General features: G+C 44.6%; 1 protein-coding gene across 1 annotated transcript in view; it reads right to left on the bottom strand.

Moving 5' to 3' along the window:
- Positions 1–17,424, bottom strand: part of NAA35 (N-alpha-acetyltransferase 35, NatC auxiliary subunit) — a gene marked incomplete in the record, with an annotated part of 1,521,359 nt that overhangs the window by 700,398 nt on the left and 803,537 nt on the right. The window contains 1 exon segment of the mRNA XM_044060897.1: positions 16,763–16,877. Within this exon segment, the coding sequence (XP_043916832.1) occupies positions 16,763–16,877 (115 nt within the window).

Genomic DNA, 17,424 nt, shown 5'->3' with positions numbered 1-17,424 from the left:
CTTGGGTGGCTTGAACTACCCAGTCTAATTCAGTATAACCAACTGATCATGGCTTATAAAATCCTTTATAATCCAGATAATATTCCTGCACTTAAAAATCTTATCACCCCCATCACAATCTGCTTCTGCTTAGATCCTCTAACAGACTACTAATTCAGACAAGCAAAATTAACAATGCAGCTGGTGACTCTCTCTCCCTGCAAACTCTGTAGGCAGATCCTGGAACTCACTTCCAGCTGACAATACTTCACTCTCCTCCCTAGGTCAATTTAAAACTAGACTGAAACAACATCTGGCACTAAACTGGCTATGTCATTGTATCAAGCCTGGTTAACTCTCTTCTAGATTGTATAAAATCTATCAATCAACTACTGTTTAATTTACCCCTGGCTTTCACCAGGGTTTAACTCTAACCTGTGGAACAGGTTTATTATTGTTTGCTTATGTACTCTGTCAAAATTATAATTGTAACATGTTTTTAATGTTTCTGTTTACCTGGAGCTTTTCTCCCCGGGCCTCCGCTGAAAATGGACATGCATCCAGTCGGACTATCCCGGTCAACAAATGTAAAATAAAATTAAAAATAAAATTGTAAGCAATGGTCCAGGGATGCAGTTTGTGACATATGGAAATCAAACCCTGATCAAGCACCCTGAGCAAGAGGTGGAGGGGAAAGAGAAAATCAACTGATGTGACGGGAAAAGGACAACATGGGCACACTGCAGAAGAGAGGGTGGATGGAGGGAAAGATGGCCACACTGGAGGATTTATAATTACGGTAAGGTGCCTACACAAATCTAATATGTTCTTTCTGCATTACTGTTTGGATGACTCAAAACTATTTCTGTAATGACGTTTGGCAAGAAAGAGGGGTTAGAATACAGGGTCAAAATGTCTTTACAGAACCAAAGAAAAGGCATTTAACACATGAGGCCCTGTAGCTTGAAGACTCTCATAGCAGAAAGTACAGTTGTGTACACTTACCATAAATGTAGATATTCGAGTGTCTTCACTGTTGCAGTTATCCCATTTGGATTATCCCTGCCAGGGTAGCCCTCGGTCAGTCTGAATACCAGAGAATTAGTATTTCTGTGTCAGTTGCTGTCGCTTGAGGACTAACTTCAGGTCGCCAGTGGTATAAAGGAAGGCAGCCAATGCCATTACATCAGTTTTTCTTGCCCTAACCAGTCAGGAGCCCCCAAAATGGGAGGCCAGGCTGTGGTGGCATAACCCCACCAGTGGAAAATAAATACCAATATGTTCCTTGTAAGGAAAGGAGAACAACAAGGAAGAAAGGTAATAAAAAGAAAGAAAGGGGGAAGGAGGGAGGGAAACCAGGACTGCAACAGTGAAGACACCTATGGTAAGTGTACACAACTGTACTATGTTTTTTGTGTTTCACAGTTGCAGTCATCACATTTGGGTAGATTCTCAAAGCTGAGGAAATGGGTGGAGGCAGTCAAGGAAGCTAGGGGCTGGCTAGCATGTCCTGCAAGACCGCAGAGGAAAAACCTGCCCTGGATTTGGAAAAGAGAGGCAGGTGGTAATGCTTGGTGAAAGTGAAAACAGATGTCCAGGTGGCAGTCTCCAAGATGTCCCTGGTGGGGACTCCTCTGAGGAAAGCTGCAGAGGTGGAGGCTGCTCTGGTAGAGTGTGTCCTGACCCCAGTGAGGGGAGGCGTGCCATGCTGTTTGTAGCAGAAATGAATGCAGTGTGCTATCCATTTGGAAATGGTTTGTTTGGAGTTGGCTTTGCCCTCTGCCCCTGGAGCAAAGCTAACTAGCAATTGATCAGCTTTTCTGAAGGGCTTAGTCTTGTCCATATAGTACCTGAGCTGTCTGTGCACATCTAGAGAGTGCAGAATCATTTCCCCCTTGTTTTGAGGGTTAGGAAAGAAGGTGGGCAAATGGATGGATTGGTTGAGAGCCATACTGGACACCACCTTAGGCATGAATGATAGATTAATTTTGAGGGATACCCTGTCTGCATGGAAGATGAAGGGTTCCACTGCCATCATGAGTGTTTGCAGCTCAGAGACTCTTCTGGCTGAAGTGATGTCCAGGAGGAAGGCTGTGTTACAGGAGAGAAATTTTAGCTCTGCAGAAGAAGCTGGTTCGAAAGGAGGCAGAGTGAACTTTTCCAAAACAAAGTTAAGGTCCCAAGCTGGAGTTGGTGCCCTTCTGGGGGGCCTCAAGTTGTTAGCCCCTCTGAGGAACTGTTTGATCACACAGTGAGAAAAAAAGAGGCTGCTCAGTTGGGAAAATTAGCTAAAATAGCAGAGGCATGAATTTTTATAGAGCAGAAAGAGAGTCCACTCTGTAGTAGGTCAGCTACGTAATCCAGGGTGAGAGGGACGGAGGGCTGTGCCATATTGCCCCCCTTAGCCTGGATCCAGGTGCAGAACCTTTTCCATTTATCTGTATAAGACTTTCTGGTGCTAGGGCGTCTGGCCTCTCGGATAACATTAGAATCTGTTTATGGAGGATGGCAGATTGGTCAGGGTATAAGCCAAGCTGCCAAACTGAGTGTCTGCAATTGAGGATGCATTCACTCTGGGTTAGGAGGTTGGGAATCGGAGGAAGATTCCATGGGGGCAGCGGGGACAGGCTGCGCAGCAAGGGGTACCAGTGCTGTCTGGGCCAGTCTGGAGCTATGAGAATGGTCCTTGTTGTTTCCTCCCTTATTTTGATCAGTACCTTGGGAATGAGAGTTAGGGGAGGAAAGGCATACACCAAGAGGTTTACCCAGGGGAAGGGCAGGGCATCCACTTTCCAAGCCATGCTGTGATGCTCCCTGGTGCAGAATTTGCTGAGCTGATGGTTGGTGTGGGAGGCAAAGAGGTCGACCTCCGGGGTTCCCCATGTCTGAGTTATTATTAAGAAGGTGTTTCTGTTGAGCTGCCACTTGTGGGGGTCCAAAAGTTTTCTGCTTAATTGGACTGCCAGGGAGTTGAGAGAGCCTGGCAGGTATTGTGCTAATAGGTGTAGATGCATGGAAGAGGCTGTGAACCAAAGGATCATGGCCAGCCTGCACAGCAGGTAGGAGTGAGTCTCTCCCTGCTTGTTGATGTACCACATCACTATGGTGTTGTCTGTTTTGATTGGGAGAACCCCTGGAGAGAGAAGGGGTTTGAAAGCTATCAAAGCTTGCTGCAAACCCATCATCTCTTTTAGACTGATGTGCAGGGGGAGTTGCTGGGGATTCCATTGACCCTGTATGCACCTGCCATCCAGGTGTGCACCCCAAGCGTAGTCTGATGAGTTTGTGATGAGGGTCTAGGTGGCAGGGTGTGGGGAGAAAGGCAGTCCCTTGTTGTAGCAGCAGTCTGTTGCCCACCAAAGAAATTCTTTCCACAGGCAAGGAATAATAGGTAAAAGAGTTTCCAGATGTTGAGAGTGTTGACACCAAAGGCTCTTTAGGTACCACTGAAGTTTCCTCATATGCAGTCTGGGATATGGAATAAGGAGTATGCAAGATGCCATGAACCCCAGGGCTTGCAGGATTTCCCTTGCAGAAAGCTGGGGCCTGGTGGACAGTTGAGAGAAGTAAGCTGATAGGAAAAAGAAGTTATGTCTTACCATAACGTTCCAACTGTATTGTTGATCCTCGTTCAGTCATTACACGCATGGGTATCGGTTCCGACCTCGGAACTGAGCCGGCCATTTTCCAAGCTTATGTCAGCTTCAAACTCTCAAGCTAAACTCTTACCCACAATCCCCCTCTCCTTGTTACCTCAGATTGAGTTTGCAAGTTAAAGAAAGTAGAGGCTACCTCTGGTCAAATAACCTAAGAGAACTGGATGGTGAGATCCACTAGAAACCACAGGAGGGGGAAGAAGGGTGGGTTGTAATGACTGAATGAGGATCAACAATACAGATGGAACATTATGGTTAAGACATAACTTCTTTATCTGATATTGTTAATCCTCGTTCACTCCTTACGCATGGGACAGAGTCCCTAGCTACCTCTATTTCTGGGGGGCTCTCATGGAAGGGCATTCCTGAGCACCATAGAACCAAAAAATGCTCTTCCCTTGGAGGCCAAATCCAATTTGTAATGATTGATGAAGGTATGAGGCGTAGCCCAAGTTGCAGCTGCACAGATGTCATGTAAAGAAGCTCTGGCATGGAAGGCAGCAGAAGTTGCCACCGACCTTGTTGAATGAGCTTTCATGGTAGTAGGCAACGAGATATTACGTTGTGTATAAATGAAGGTCACACAGTCCTTCAACCATCTAGCTAATGTGACCTTAGCAACAACAGAGCCTAATCTAGATCCAGAAAAGGCCAAAAATAACTGGCCAGATTTACGAAAGGGTTTAGTCCTGTTTAAGTAAAAATGGTTTTACCTGTGTATATCTGGGGTATGTAGGCAATACTCTCCTCTGTTTAAATGGTTGGGAAAGAAAACTGGCAATTTAATGGCTTGATTAATGGACATTTCAGAGATCACTTTAGGCAGAAACGACAGACTAGTTCTCAGCGACACTCTGTCTCTATGAAAAATCAAGTATGGACTCTTGACACATAAAGCTTGAAGTTCAGAAATACGTCTGGCAGAAGTAATAGCGACCAAAAACAAGGTTTTCCATGACAAATACTTGAGGTTGCAAGAAGAGGCTGGTTCGAAAAGTGCCATTGTCAGAGCTTGTAGAACTAATGATAAATCCCATGGTTGAATAGGTTCTCTAAAAGGTGGCTTCAGATGATTCACACCTTTTATGAAGGTCTTGCACAATTTATGGTACATAAGAGAGGAATCTTGGACACCCTCATGAAAATTAGAAATTGCAGCCAAATGAACTCTAATGGTAGAGGCCGATAGACCCGATTAAAACAGGACGGCCAAATAGTCTACTATTATCGACACTGGTGCTGAAAAGGGGTCTACTTATTTATTTTTCAGCCAACAGGTAATTCTTTTCCACTTGCTCAGATAAGTAATTCTAGTGGAAGACTTATGAGATGCAATGAGAATATCACGTACGGGTAAAGAAAGATCATTCTGCCTGGCAATCAGGGGAATTGGAGTACCCAAGCCATTAGCTTCAGGCTGCTCAAGTTGGGATGAATCAGGTTCTGTGGGTGTGAGATCAACTCCAGGATTGGATGGAGAATCCATGGTCGATCTAATAGGTGAGGCCAAAGGAATGGGAACCAAATCTGTCGGGGCCAATATGGTGCTATGAGGATTACCTTGCTCTTCAACCGCCGGGCTTTCTTCAGAAACTGGGGAATGAGAGGAAGGGGCAGAAAAGCGTAGCAAAGACCCAAGGGCCAATCGTGGACTAGAGCATCCCTGGGTGACTGTCCCGGAAGGGGAATCAGGGTGAAGTAGTTGCTGCATTTGTAGTTGGTCGGGGATGCAAAGAGGTCGCAGCAAGGATGGCCCCAGCGGTGGAAGATCTCCGCTGCTATCAAGGGATTCAGGGACCACTTGTAAGGTTGAAGAATGCACCTGCTGAGTCTGTCTGCTATCACATTGGAACTCCCGGGAATGTGCGTTGCTAGAAGAAAACGGTTGGTAGCCATCGCCCATTGCCATATCCTCATGGCCTCTCGACAAAGGGGGTAAGATTTGGTTCCACCTTGCTTGTTGATTTACCAGACCACAGCCATGTTGTCTGATTGAATCGCAACTGTCCCAGACGGCAGCAGGGGATGGAATGCTTGCAACGCCAGAAGCACCGCCCTCAGCTCTAGAACATTTATATGCAGGTGGGCCTCCAATTGGGACCAAGTGCCTTGGACTGTCTGTCCCTGACATAGCCCCCCCACCCTGTCAGGGAGACGTTCATGGTCACTGTGGCCTTGGGTTGCAGGGGGAGAAGGGGCGAGACCATTGTGAGAGATTGTGTGTCATCCACCAATTTAAATCTTGTGGGTTATGTGAATCATAGCTGAAAGAAGATGCTGAAAATGATACCACTGGGTGAGCAGTAGCCATTGTAGAAGCCTCGTGTGAAACCTGGCCAGGGGAACAATGGTGATGGAGGCTGCCATGGAACCCAACAGCTGTAGAACAGAGTGAGCCGTGGATTTTTCCTTTGAAAGGATTGGAATTAGTTGTTGCTTTATCCTTAAAATTCTGTGCTCTGGAATAGCAGCTCTGCAGTTCTTTGTGTCCAAGATAACCCCTATGAATTCTGTCGACTGAGATGGGGTGAAATTGGATTTCTGCCAGTTTATGGTTATGCCTAGCCTTTGAGCAGCGAAGAGAGAATATGCCAGGGCTTTTCCAGTAGATGTCTGGTGGGGGCAGAAATGAGCCAGTCGTCTAGGTATGGAAACACCTGGAATCCTTGAAGTCGCAAGTGAGCTGTGACAACTGCCATGCACTTTGTGAACACTCTGGGGGCTGTACAGAGTCCGAAGGGCAGTACTCTGAACTGGTAGTGACTGGCTCCAACACGGAAGCGCAGAAATCTTCTTGATGGCCTGTCCACCTTTATGTGGTAGTACACATCTTGAAGATCTATAGAGCACATCCAATCGTCTTTTTCCAAAAGCGGGAGGATAGATTGTATAGTGACCATCCGGAATTTTTGTACTCTCACAAACTTGTTCAGTACACTGAGATCCAAATATTGGTCTCCAGTCCCCGGTTTTCTTTGGCACCAAAAATAGTCTTGAGTAGAATCCGGATCCTATCTGGTCTGGAGGGACTATTTGGATGACTCTTTTTCTTAGCAGCTTTTCTATCTCTAGTGCTGCTTCTTCCCTTTCACTGGGTGGAACGTCTGGAAGATTTTTTGAAGGGACGGGACAAAGATCGAAGGGGATATGATAACCTCTGGTTATGATCCTTTGTACCCAAGAATTGTACCCAAGAATTGGTGGTGATGGTTAGCCAGGCAGAAGGGTACAAGGAGAAACGTCCCCCAACCACCTCCAGAGGAAAGGAGTTGGGCTGCTCTACAGGATCGCTGGTAGGATTGACCAGGGAAAGAATCCCTAGAACCCTGGTTACGCGGTCCCCCTCTGCCCCGAAAGGAGCGTCTTCCCTGTGAGTTTCCCCCTCTGCCTCTGGGGGAGAACTTGGCCTGTGTGTCACGGAAAGGACCCTGAGATTTCTTGAACCATATCTTCCCACTATTTTGGTTTCGGGAGAAAGCACGTTGAGGGGAAGAACAACGGACACCTATGGCAGAAAGGGTCTTACCGTCCTGTTCACATCTGGCCAGTGTGCTTTTAACTTTGGGCCCAAACAACAAGGAGGGTTCAATGGGTGCATTAAGAAGGGAAGACTTAAAAGGTTCCGAGAAGTTGCACAAGCGCATCCAGGCGTCGTCTCAAGACTGCAGCTGACCCCGCCTCTCTAGCTGCTCCTTCTGATGCATGAGATATCAATCGCATAGAGGAGTTTAGATATAGACTCAATGGTGGCCAGCTGAGAAGCCACTTTGTCACGGACCTCATCAGACACTGCACCAGACAAGGTTTCAGAGAGCTCAGAAACCAGATCCCTTTGAAGCCTGGTAAAATGTGCCATATAATTCAAGAATCTGATTGCAAAGGTCGCTGAAGCAAAGGCGCGCTTTCCCTATTCTGTCCAGGGCCTGGGACTCTCTGTTAGGCGGATGGAGTGTCTGGCTTTCTTCTTCTGCCAGATCCTTTTTTGCTGCGGCCGTCACCACCAAAGCATCTACAAAAAGACCTTTGGACCAATAGGGATCCGAAGCAGGAGGGGACAAGATCTTCCAAGCACGCTGCACGATGAACTTGACGAGTTCATCGGCAGGTGGAGTAACCCAGGAGGTAGGGGGCCGGGAGCGAAAGGCCTGCAGGAACACAGATTCCTCAGGGGTTGGATTAGAGGACTGCCAGTCACCTCTCTGTTTCAGGATTTTGAGGATATCGCCAAAGGATACCTAAGAGGGTGGCCGAGGGGATCCTTTCCCCTCATCGAAATCTGAGTCGTTGAGGGACTCCTCTGTGGAGTCCATGTGCTTCCTCTTGCACAAACTTTTCTGGTGGACCTCCTCAGCGGGAGAAGCTGGGGAAGACAACAGAAAGGGGGATTCCTGAGGGAATATGCCCTGAGGCCCTTGCACCTGGTGTCTGCTAGGTGCGACTTGTGAAACCAGTGCACCAGAGGAGGGCGGAGGTATAGACAGTCCGGTATCACCAGCAGCAGCAAAAGCCTTCTCCATTAGTTGGAAGGCTGGTCCACCCGGAGAGGAGTATATGTCAAGGACAGGGGGCACCAATCCCTTAAGTGGCTCAGCCTGCTGACCCGGAGTCTCTGGATGGCTGTGGAGCAGCAGGCAAAACTTTCCTGCCACGAAGGCAACTGTGGTTCCTTAGTGAGATTCATAAAGGGAACCGCAGAAGGGGAAGACTGTACTATACCCATGGTCTTCAAAGGCAATGAAGGAGGAGAATAAGAGGGTGTCTTTGGAGATGGGTGATCACCTCCCAAGGAAGGATAGTTCCCGAGGGGTGGAATACCTCTGGCCAAGAATGCCTGGTCCACAAGACACAACACATCTTGTTCGGAAAGGCTTCTAGTGGACCTCACAGAGACTGAGGGAGAAACAGGCCTGTCCACAAAAGAGGCAGACTCGGTGCCCATCTCATCTGACCTCACCGAGGACGATGGTGCCGAGAGAGACTGGACTACTGTTGTCTGCACCGAAGAAGTCATCGGTGTCGATGTCATTGTCTGCACCGACACAGGGATTGGTGCCGAAGCTGGAACCAACAAAACTGGAGTCAACAATAAAGGCCTCGGTTCCGAGGAAGATCTCGGAGCCGACACGGTCAAGGTCTGAGCCAACTGAACTGTCGATGCCGATACAGTGGTAATGGTCTGAACCGAGGAGCCCCTCAGTGCCGATATGTAGAAGGTTGCAGGAGAGGACAGAGCCAAAATCACTAATGGAGCCGAAGGCCTCGGTGCTGAAGGTCTGGGCACTGAAAGCACTGGGGCTGACTGAGAGAGCTCCGGAGCAGAAATTTTAGCCTTTTTAGGTTTAGGTTGGTGAGAGTCCCCAGCCGGGGACGAAGGCAAGGATTTAGCCTTAGAAGAAACATCCACTTTCTTATGGGCTTTAGGAGGGGTTGAGACCTCTGACCCAGAAATAGCCCCTGAAAAGGGAGATTTTAGAAGTCCAATCAGTATCAGCTTATTTTTCCTTTCTAACAAAGTTCTATTAGAAAAGTTCTCACAAATAGTACAAGGTGGTTCAACAGATAAATGGGAACCTCCCAAACAATAAACACAAAGAGTGTGCATCAGAAGTAGGCAGTTTGTGTCCGCAATCAGAACGCCGCTTAAACCCCGGACTACCTTTTCATCTGCCATATTAACTAATAGAAAAGTACCAACAATGGTACAAGAGAGTACCCGAAGGTATGAAAGAGAAAGGGAAAGGATTACCAACAATGGTAAAGAGAAAATTACCTTGCGGTAAAAAAGGTAGGTAAAGGACAGAAAAAAACGGAGGAAATTATGAACGTTAGATGCAATAGGGCAAGAGACAATAAAATATCATTTTTTCTGACAGAAAAGTAATTTGTAAAGCAATTAAACAACAATTGACTGTACTTGGCTCAAGAGAAGTAGCTTGACAAGACCGGATGGCAATGCGGCAAACGGAATCTGAGGTAACAGGGAGAGGGGATTGTGGGTAAGAGTTTAGCCCGAGAGTTTGAAGCTGACGCGAGATTGGAAAATGGCCGGCTCGGTTCCGAGGTCGGAACCGATACCCATGCATAAGGAATGAACGAGGATTAACAATATCAAATGCTTTGTTTCTCTGGTTTTAGGCATGCCATCTGGGATGCTGTGTCCAGATTTGCTCCCATGAAAATTATCCTTTTGGTGGGTACCTGTTTGGATTTCTTTTCATTGATTGTGTACCCTAAGGAGGTTAGTAGGTCCTTTACAAAGGCCAAGTCTTTGAGCAGCTTTTCCTGGCTGTCTGTCTGAATAAGGCAGTCATCTAAGAAGGGGTACATTTGAATATTTGTCTGCAAAAAGCAATGGCCGGAGCCAGGCATTTTGTAAAAACTCTGGGAGCAGTAGATAAGCTAAATGGAAGTGCAGAGAACTGAAAATGTTGAGATTCTGCCCTGAAGCAAAGATACTTTCTGCAGGACTCCCCGATGGGCATGTGGAGGTAGGCCTCTTTTAGGTCCAGGGTGGCTAGCCAAGCATCCTTGGATAGCATGGGTAGCAGCTGCTGGAGGGTGAGCATTTTGAATTTTGGGATCACTAGGAAGGTGTTTAGAATGGATAGATTGAGGATGGGGCACCAGGTGCCCTCTTTTCTGGGAACCAGAAAAAGTCTGTAGTAGAAGCCTTGGCCTATCTGCTCTGCAGGAACGTGTTCTACTGCTCCCAAGGAAAGCAGGGTATGGACTTGCTTTTGAGCCTCTGCCCACTGATTTGGTGGTAGATCTGGGAACCCTTTTGGGGTTGGAAGGGTGCGGAAGGAAAATTTGTACCCCTGAGACACAATGTTCAGAACCCATTGGTCCTTGGGTAATGGTGGCCCAGGTGCTTGAGTGAAAGGAGAGTTTTCCTCCTAGGGGTATGTGATGGTGGACAGACGCGAAGTTGGGAGGGGGTGAGTCATTGAGAGTTCTTACTATAAGGGGGTGGCTTAGAACTCCCTGGTTTTGAAGTGGAGGCAGTCCACTTCCTAGATCTCTGCAACCCCTGGGACTGCTGTCTAGGTCGTCTGTTTCCACGGGGCCTAGGCTGGCCCTGTTTACTAGATGCAGGAAAGGACCAGTGCTTGGAAGGAAAATGCCTGTTGAACCTAGGGGGATGTATTGGTAAGAACTCTAACAGTCTGCATAGATTTTGCTTTTTCTTCCATCTTTTTTAACACCTCTTCTGCTTTAGTACCAAATAAGTCATCTTTGTGCAAGGGTGCATCCAACAATTTTGATTTGACATGGTCTGGCAGGGGTTCGTCAAGCCATGCATGTCTTCTAATGACAGATCCAGTGACTGCTGTCCTGCAAGAAGCTTCTAGAGCATCAAAATTGCAGTGCAAAGTGTGTTTAGTTACTTGACCAGCAGAGTGCATTAACTCCTGTAAATCTTTATAGATTCTGCCCATGCAGGAAAGGAGGACATTTTTGTTTAAGGAGTTCCAAGGTATGTTGTTGAAATTTAAGCATATGGAACTGACAATTTAGTGCCCTGATAGCAAGAGTAGCTGAGATGTATACTTTTTTACCCCATCTGTCCAGTGCTCTGGAATCCCTGTTTGAGGGGGTGGGATTCTTAGCTGAAGTAGCCTTAACCCATTTTGACCCATGAGAAATGACCTCAGTGTCTGCTGTTGGGTTTTTAAAAAGAGATTTGTGAGAGTCAGGGACTCTGTAGTACCTGTCTGTTTTTTCTGGGAGCATTTGGGAGGGTGTATGAAGTCAAGCTGGATTCAAGGAAGACATCATTCACCACATTTAGGACTGGGGGATGGCTAAGGGCCTGTGCTGTGGAACGTCCAGGAACTCTCTGAGTCTCTTTTTAGACTGTCTTGACTCTCCCATTTGAAATGCCCCCTTAAGGTATGCAGGGTTTCCACAAAGGAAAAATCCTCTGGGGGAGAGGCTGAAGGAATAGATTCCTCTGCATCAGAATCCTCATATGTAGAGAGGGGCTGCATGTCTCTTGTTCAGACAAAACTACTGGAGAAAGATCTCTTTCTTTTTGAGGGAGTGGCTTGGCTTCCCCTAATCAGCATGATAAGGTCCTCTGCCATTTTAAGCAATTGTGACTGAGGCAAGGGAGAAGATGCCAGAGAAAGGCTGGTAGTCGGTTTCTTGGGAGTGGTTCGAGCCCTAGGCCTAAGGAACTCAGTTGTTTTAGAAAGAATGGTAGCAGTGAAAGAAGGAGTCGGTTTATGTCTGGATTTGGTGCTGCAAAGGACGTCCTCAGAAGCCAGTGCCTGCACATTGGCTCCGGACCCATCCAAGGTAGAGACGACCGCAGAATCCTTACAGAAAGAAGAGTTTGGTGGTATACCGGACTCCAAAAGGGTCTCAGTAGCGGCCTGCAAATTAACTGAAGTGGGCATCACGGGCTGCAAAAGCATCTCTCTGAGTTCCGGAGGACTAACGACCAGCTTGGCGGTAGCATCATCGGAAGGTTTGTCCTGTGTGTTCTGTCTCTATTATCTTTACATTTTTTTTCAGAAGATCTGCTGTCAGATGGCTTACCGAAGCCATATCGGAATGCGAGGACTGTAATCTGAAATATATGGCTACAATAAGGGCCCGATGATGAATAGTTCTGGCGTTAAACAAAGCACAAAACACACAACGAGGGACGTCATGGTCTGGGCCTAGACAAGTGATGCAGTAAGAGTAGAAGTCCCAGTGTGGTATTTGCTTTCCACAGGCGAGACAGTTATTAACTTTTTCTGACATCGGTTAGCGCAAGAAAAAATAATCCCCAACAGGGTACTTAGCTTTCAAAGACTTCACCTTCAATTCAGAAACAAAACTCAGGTAGTAGCCGAACGGCACTCGTGCAAACTGCTTCTGCTTCAGGCTCCACGACAAGAAAGACTGATGCAATGGCGTCGGCTGCCTTCTTTTATACCATCGACGACCCGACATCAATCCTCAAGTGACAGCAACTGATGCAGAAATATTAAGTCTCTGGTATTCAGGCTGGCCGACGGCTACCCTGGCAGGGATAACCCAAATAAGATGACTGCAAAAGTGAAACACGAAGAACATGTGATATTCTTTTTAAGAGCCAAATGACAGCACTATGTGAATTACAGTTTTAAAAGTTGTAAAACACGTAGCACTCCTACAATTTTCTCTCCCTCTCTTTGTAACTGGTAGTACACGGAGAAGGTAACGCTGCAGAAACTACAAAGAATTATGGCAGGGTTTCTATGATTATAACCAACAGTTACATGTCCTTGAAATAATGCAACACTAACCTCTCCAGCTTCACTTTGCTCTTAAAATGAATTTGTTAACATCCATTTCTCAAATGTATAAAAACTTGGATATAATCAGAGACATGGTCAGAATACTCTATTTTATGCTAACAAAATAATTATTATAGGTCTTCTTCCATTCTCTTAACTAATAAGAGAACTCTTTCTCTTCCTTTTTTTTTTTGCATCCCATAGTACCAAGCCTGATGGTTCCTCTACTTGCATCCATACGGGCCATTCATTCTGTGGTTCAGGAGCGAAGAATTCCCAGGCAGGTAAGAGCCCTCCGGATCACTCATTTCTGCTTAGGAATCCCCATGAGTTCATTCACTCACAGTGAGAAGTGATTGGTAGAGTGGGTTAGCTTTACTGGTCCTGAGGAGCAGCCTACCCTCTCTCCCCTGGCAGACAACCCCCCCCCCCTTACTTGCTGCTGCTCGTCCAAGCCCCACTACTGCTGCCTTCAGGGAAAAGCATGCTCTTGAGTACTAAATTCCACTTAGCTCTTGCACATGGCAGCAAAAGTTTACTACACTTGAGTTGCACAGGGTAGACATCTACTACTCCCATTTGGTGTCACCCACGTGGTGAGCCAGAGCCACCTCCCATCATCCCCCAGAATGGGCAAGTTATCAGTGTCTGCTCACTGCCATCCTCTCCTTACTAGCTCCTACATGTGTCTGAGCCTCTATATGAACTTGGGTTGCTATGATAAAGCTTTATCCCTCTATGCCATGCAGCATCTTAAAAGAGCTCTTCAGAATGACTTGAACTTCCTTCATTAATTAGTTAAAGGCAGGATGCTTCTTCTTAATTGGAACAGAACTAAAGAAACAATATATTTTTTTCCAACAAACATCTTTATTAAATTTCCACACACGACATAGGCAAGCTTACATTTAGACAAAAGAAAAACAAACAACTTGATACCAGTTTAGTTGCAAACAGTATACATCACAGACACCTCTGAAACAAGTGTAATTGTAAACATTATACATCACTTACAACCCATCCAGTCATTGTTAGTTAAGCATTATATGGCTCTTTCAAATCCTGCCTCTTAATCTTTGTTCCTGCTCTGCATATATTGTTCCCACAATTACCATTTTTCATATGTAGTTTGCTCCCTCCCTTTTTTAAAGATCCTAATTCCAGTTGTTTTATCTCTGTTACTATATTCACTACTTCCAGTAAAGTTGGTCTAGACTTTGATTTCTATTTTCTAGTAATTGCTTTTTTTGCAGCCACCATAATTCGACCCAGCAAGACTTTACTATGTCTAGAGGCAATTATGATTCTGTATCATAACTCAAAAAATTATCTCCAAAGTCAATGCAATCTGCCAACCCAGAATCTCCGCCAGAGTGGTTTGCAAGGAATCCCTAAAGTCTGCCAACTCATTACACTTCCAAAAAATAAGTTCTCAGCCACCTCTTTCTTGTCCATCACACCTCCAACATTTGCTATCCACCTGAGAAAAAAAATATTTGGAGTCTACTTCGGGTATAAAAATATCTATGTAAACACTTGCAGACTTTGTTGCATATTTGGGAGATATACATATATCCTCCCATTGTCTCTTTGTGAATTGCTGATCCATTCTCTCCTCCCAGTCCTTTCTAAGATCCTCTGATTGATTTTTATAATTAACATGCAGTGTTTTATATGCTTTACTAATTATTCCTTTTTTAACCACAGATTCTAGATTCTATTAAAAACTCTGTCAGTGCTGGTCTTTCATTCATTAAAGAAATGATATCTAGAAAAGTAGGATATTTTAAGCAGGTCTAGAGTAACACGGACATCAATAACTATAATAAAATCATTGCTAGTTTTAAGTACTGAGGTCTAATATAACATCTGTATCTTACCTCTGATAAACAGGTTAGTAAACCACTGTTTTAGCTACAGAAGGCCTCAAGGGTCATAAAGCTTACTGGCAAATGCAGTGACATGAAAATTAATTCTTCTTTTACTGCAGTACACCCTATTGTCTGTTACATGTACTTCACTCAACAACTGAAAAACTACAAACTCTGTGCAAAAGAATATGCAGGTTCTCAATACCCAAAGCCCACATGGAGCATCAATGCATTGTAGAGGGTACTGTTGCTCCATATGTTAGTCAAATATGACATTCTATATTGCATACTGTTATTTTAGTTAAATAAGACTAACTTCTTGTATTCGCATAGGCTTCTCCCCAGCACAGCTTTGCAAGGCCCTCAGATCCCACAAAAATGGTAAATAGGGTTCTTAGAAGTCCTTAGAGCAAGTTACACATTTGTGATCACACCTTTGTTTTCCGAAGAAAACATGGAACAATCTCTCTCCCTAAATTAAGGGATACACCTGATCTTCTCAAGTTCAGATCTTTATTACCTTTCTGAAGGAGGAACAAAGCTCTTCCTGTACTGCTTTTATTAGACTCGTGCTGCCGTTGTCTTCCATATAGTCTGATGCACCGTTAATCTATTAGACTGCTTCTGATATAAAATGTGCAGTTTAATAAATGCATTTTGTTATGATGAATTCATCTGTTGGATATTTACTTTAAAATGTCTGTATTAAGGATTGACTGTAAACTCAAAATATTCTGTCACTCTGTAGATTTTTTTCCCAGGACCTCCTATGAAAATGCATACAAGTTGATGAACAAAGTGGTTAACAGCATGCAAATAAATAAATAAAACAATCCATGAAAGAATATAGACGCAGGGGACACATCATCATCAAAAACAGAAGGGTTTAGAAAAGGGCATCAGACATACGAGATGATGTATAGGTAAGTTATACAGTGTGATAAAGCAACAAAGGCATCAGATGAACTAATGACATACATAAGAGGATGTGCCAACCATTCTAAGCGACTGGAGACCTCATTTTCCCCATAACACAGATATAGATGGGAAAGCAACAAAACAGTGCAAAGACACACCTGAAGTGAAATAATGACTTCACAGGATTAAAGGACAACCCCAAATTTTCTAAAATAAAGGGAACAAAGGGGAAAGAAAAAAAAGACACCATAAGAGGTTATCTACATTTCTTGAAACATAATAATAGCAAAGTTTATGCTCTGTTTTAAAGAAAACACTTCTCGTCAGTGTGATTTCCATTTGCTACATGTCTGACAGCTGGCAAATAGGCCTACCTATGCAGCTGCTGGATATTTGTCTTTGACCTATGTGTAAAACTGGATTCTAGCAGTAGAAGGCATCAGAGATGGTGCAATCAAATACAGTTTTATCCTTCTAGGATAGGGGTTGTGGTTATAAAGGTCAGCCAGCAGGAAGCCTTTAACAAAAGCTGTAGTTTGGTGGTGTTAGTAGTGTGCATGCGTATGTGAACAGATACAATCTGCCCTAGGCACAGGCATCTATCACCAACATATCTTACCCTTGTAGAACAAGATGAAATGAATGGTAACTTCATGCTGACTAGATGCCTTAGGAAAATATTTTACTGCTGGAAGAGTCACTGAAACACACCTTGAACAGCACTGGGTAATACAACACAGTACCTACATGAATTTCTGCAAAATGCCACTACCCAGAAATGTGTGGGAAGCTTGCCCAGGACACAATCCTAAACTCCACTGATGCAAAATTATCTGGCAAATGCAAGTTGTGCAAGGACAAGGAACTACTAGAGAAGCTCACAGTGACCAGAGTCAAACAAGGGAACATCTGGACCTGGAATACTTGGCTTAGTCTTCCCTTGGGAAAAAGTGGTAGCATGAAAGAAAGAAACTGTTGAAAACTAGTGTAAGCATTCTCCTCCTTTTCCTGGCAGGGAAGATTGCATTGTACTTGTACAGCACCACTCAACTAAATATATGCATACCTCCTTTGGTGGTATCATTCTGTGCTTCGATTCCATACTGAAGTGAATTCTGGATGGCAGGAAGAAGATCTGCTGCCTGAATCATTAGCTTTTGAGCTTCAGCTACTGCACTTGTCTACATAAAAATGGAAAAGAATGAATTGGGGTTAAACCTACAGCCTTTCACTTACAGAGCTAATCCTGGAATGTGGATAACACTGTCACATGGCTTTCCAGCTCTCAGCCGATAAAGATATATTCTGTATTTCAACATCATGCATTAAAAAACAAAAAAAAAAGGAGCGAAAGGCCACAAAAAGATTTACAATAATAATACATCAGTGAGAGAAAATAGCTATTTTTGACTGCTTATTACTTGTGCATGATTTGTACCACTCGTAATTAGTAATATAAATACCAGAATACAGTGAATGAAAATACAGTAACCTATCATGATAACAATATTTAGTCATCTAGTCATCATATTTTTTCTGGTACCGGGTCTACTGTAACACCCTTTCTGCTAAACGGAACAGGATAAAGAACAACCACTAAGGTTAAATAAGCTCATACAAATGTCTGTAAACTGTGTCAGAATTTCTACACTGTCCCTTTTTTCCCTTGTAAGTCTCCTGACTGCCTACAGAATTCTCAGTAAATTAGTGTCATGTTACAACTGTATT

Source organism: Protopterus annectens, chromosome 2.part0 (assembly GCF_019279795.1).
Source record: "Protopterus annectens isolate FY-2018-M chromosome 2.part0, PAN1.0, whole genome shotgun sequence".
Taxonomy (NCBI): Eukaryota; Metazoa; Chordata; order Ceratodontiformes; family Protopteridae; genus Protopterus; species Protopterus annectens.
Note: the sequence above shows the minus strand (reverse complement) of the source record. Positions and strands in the feature narration are given on the sequence as shown.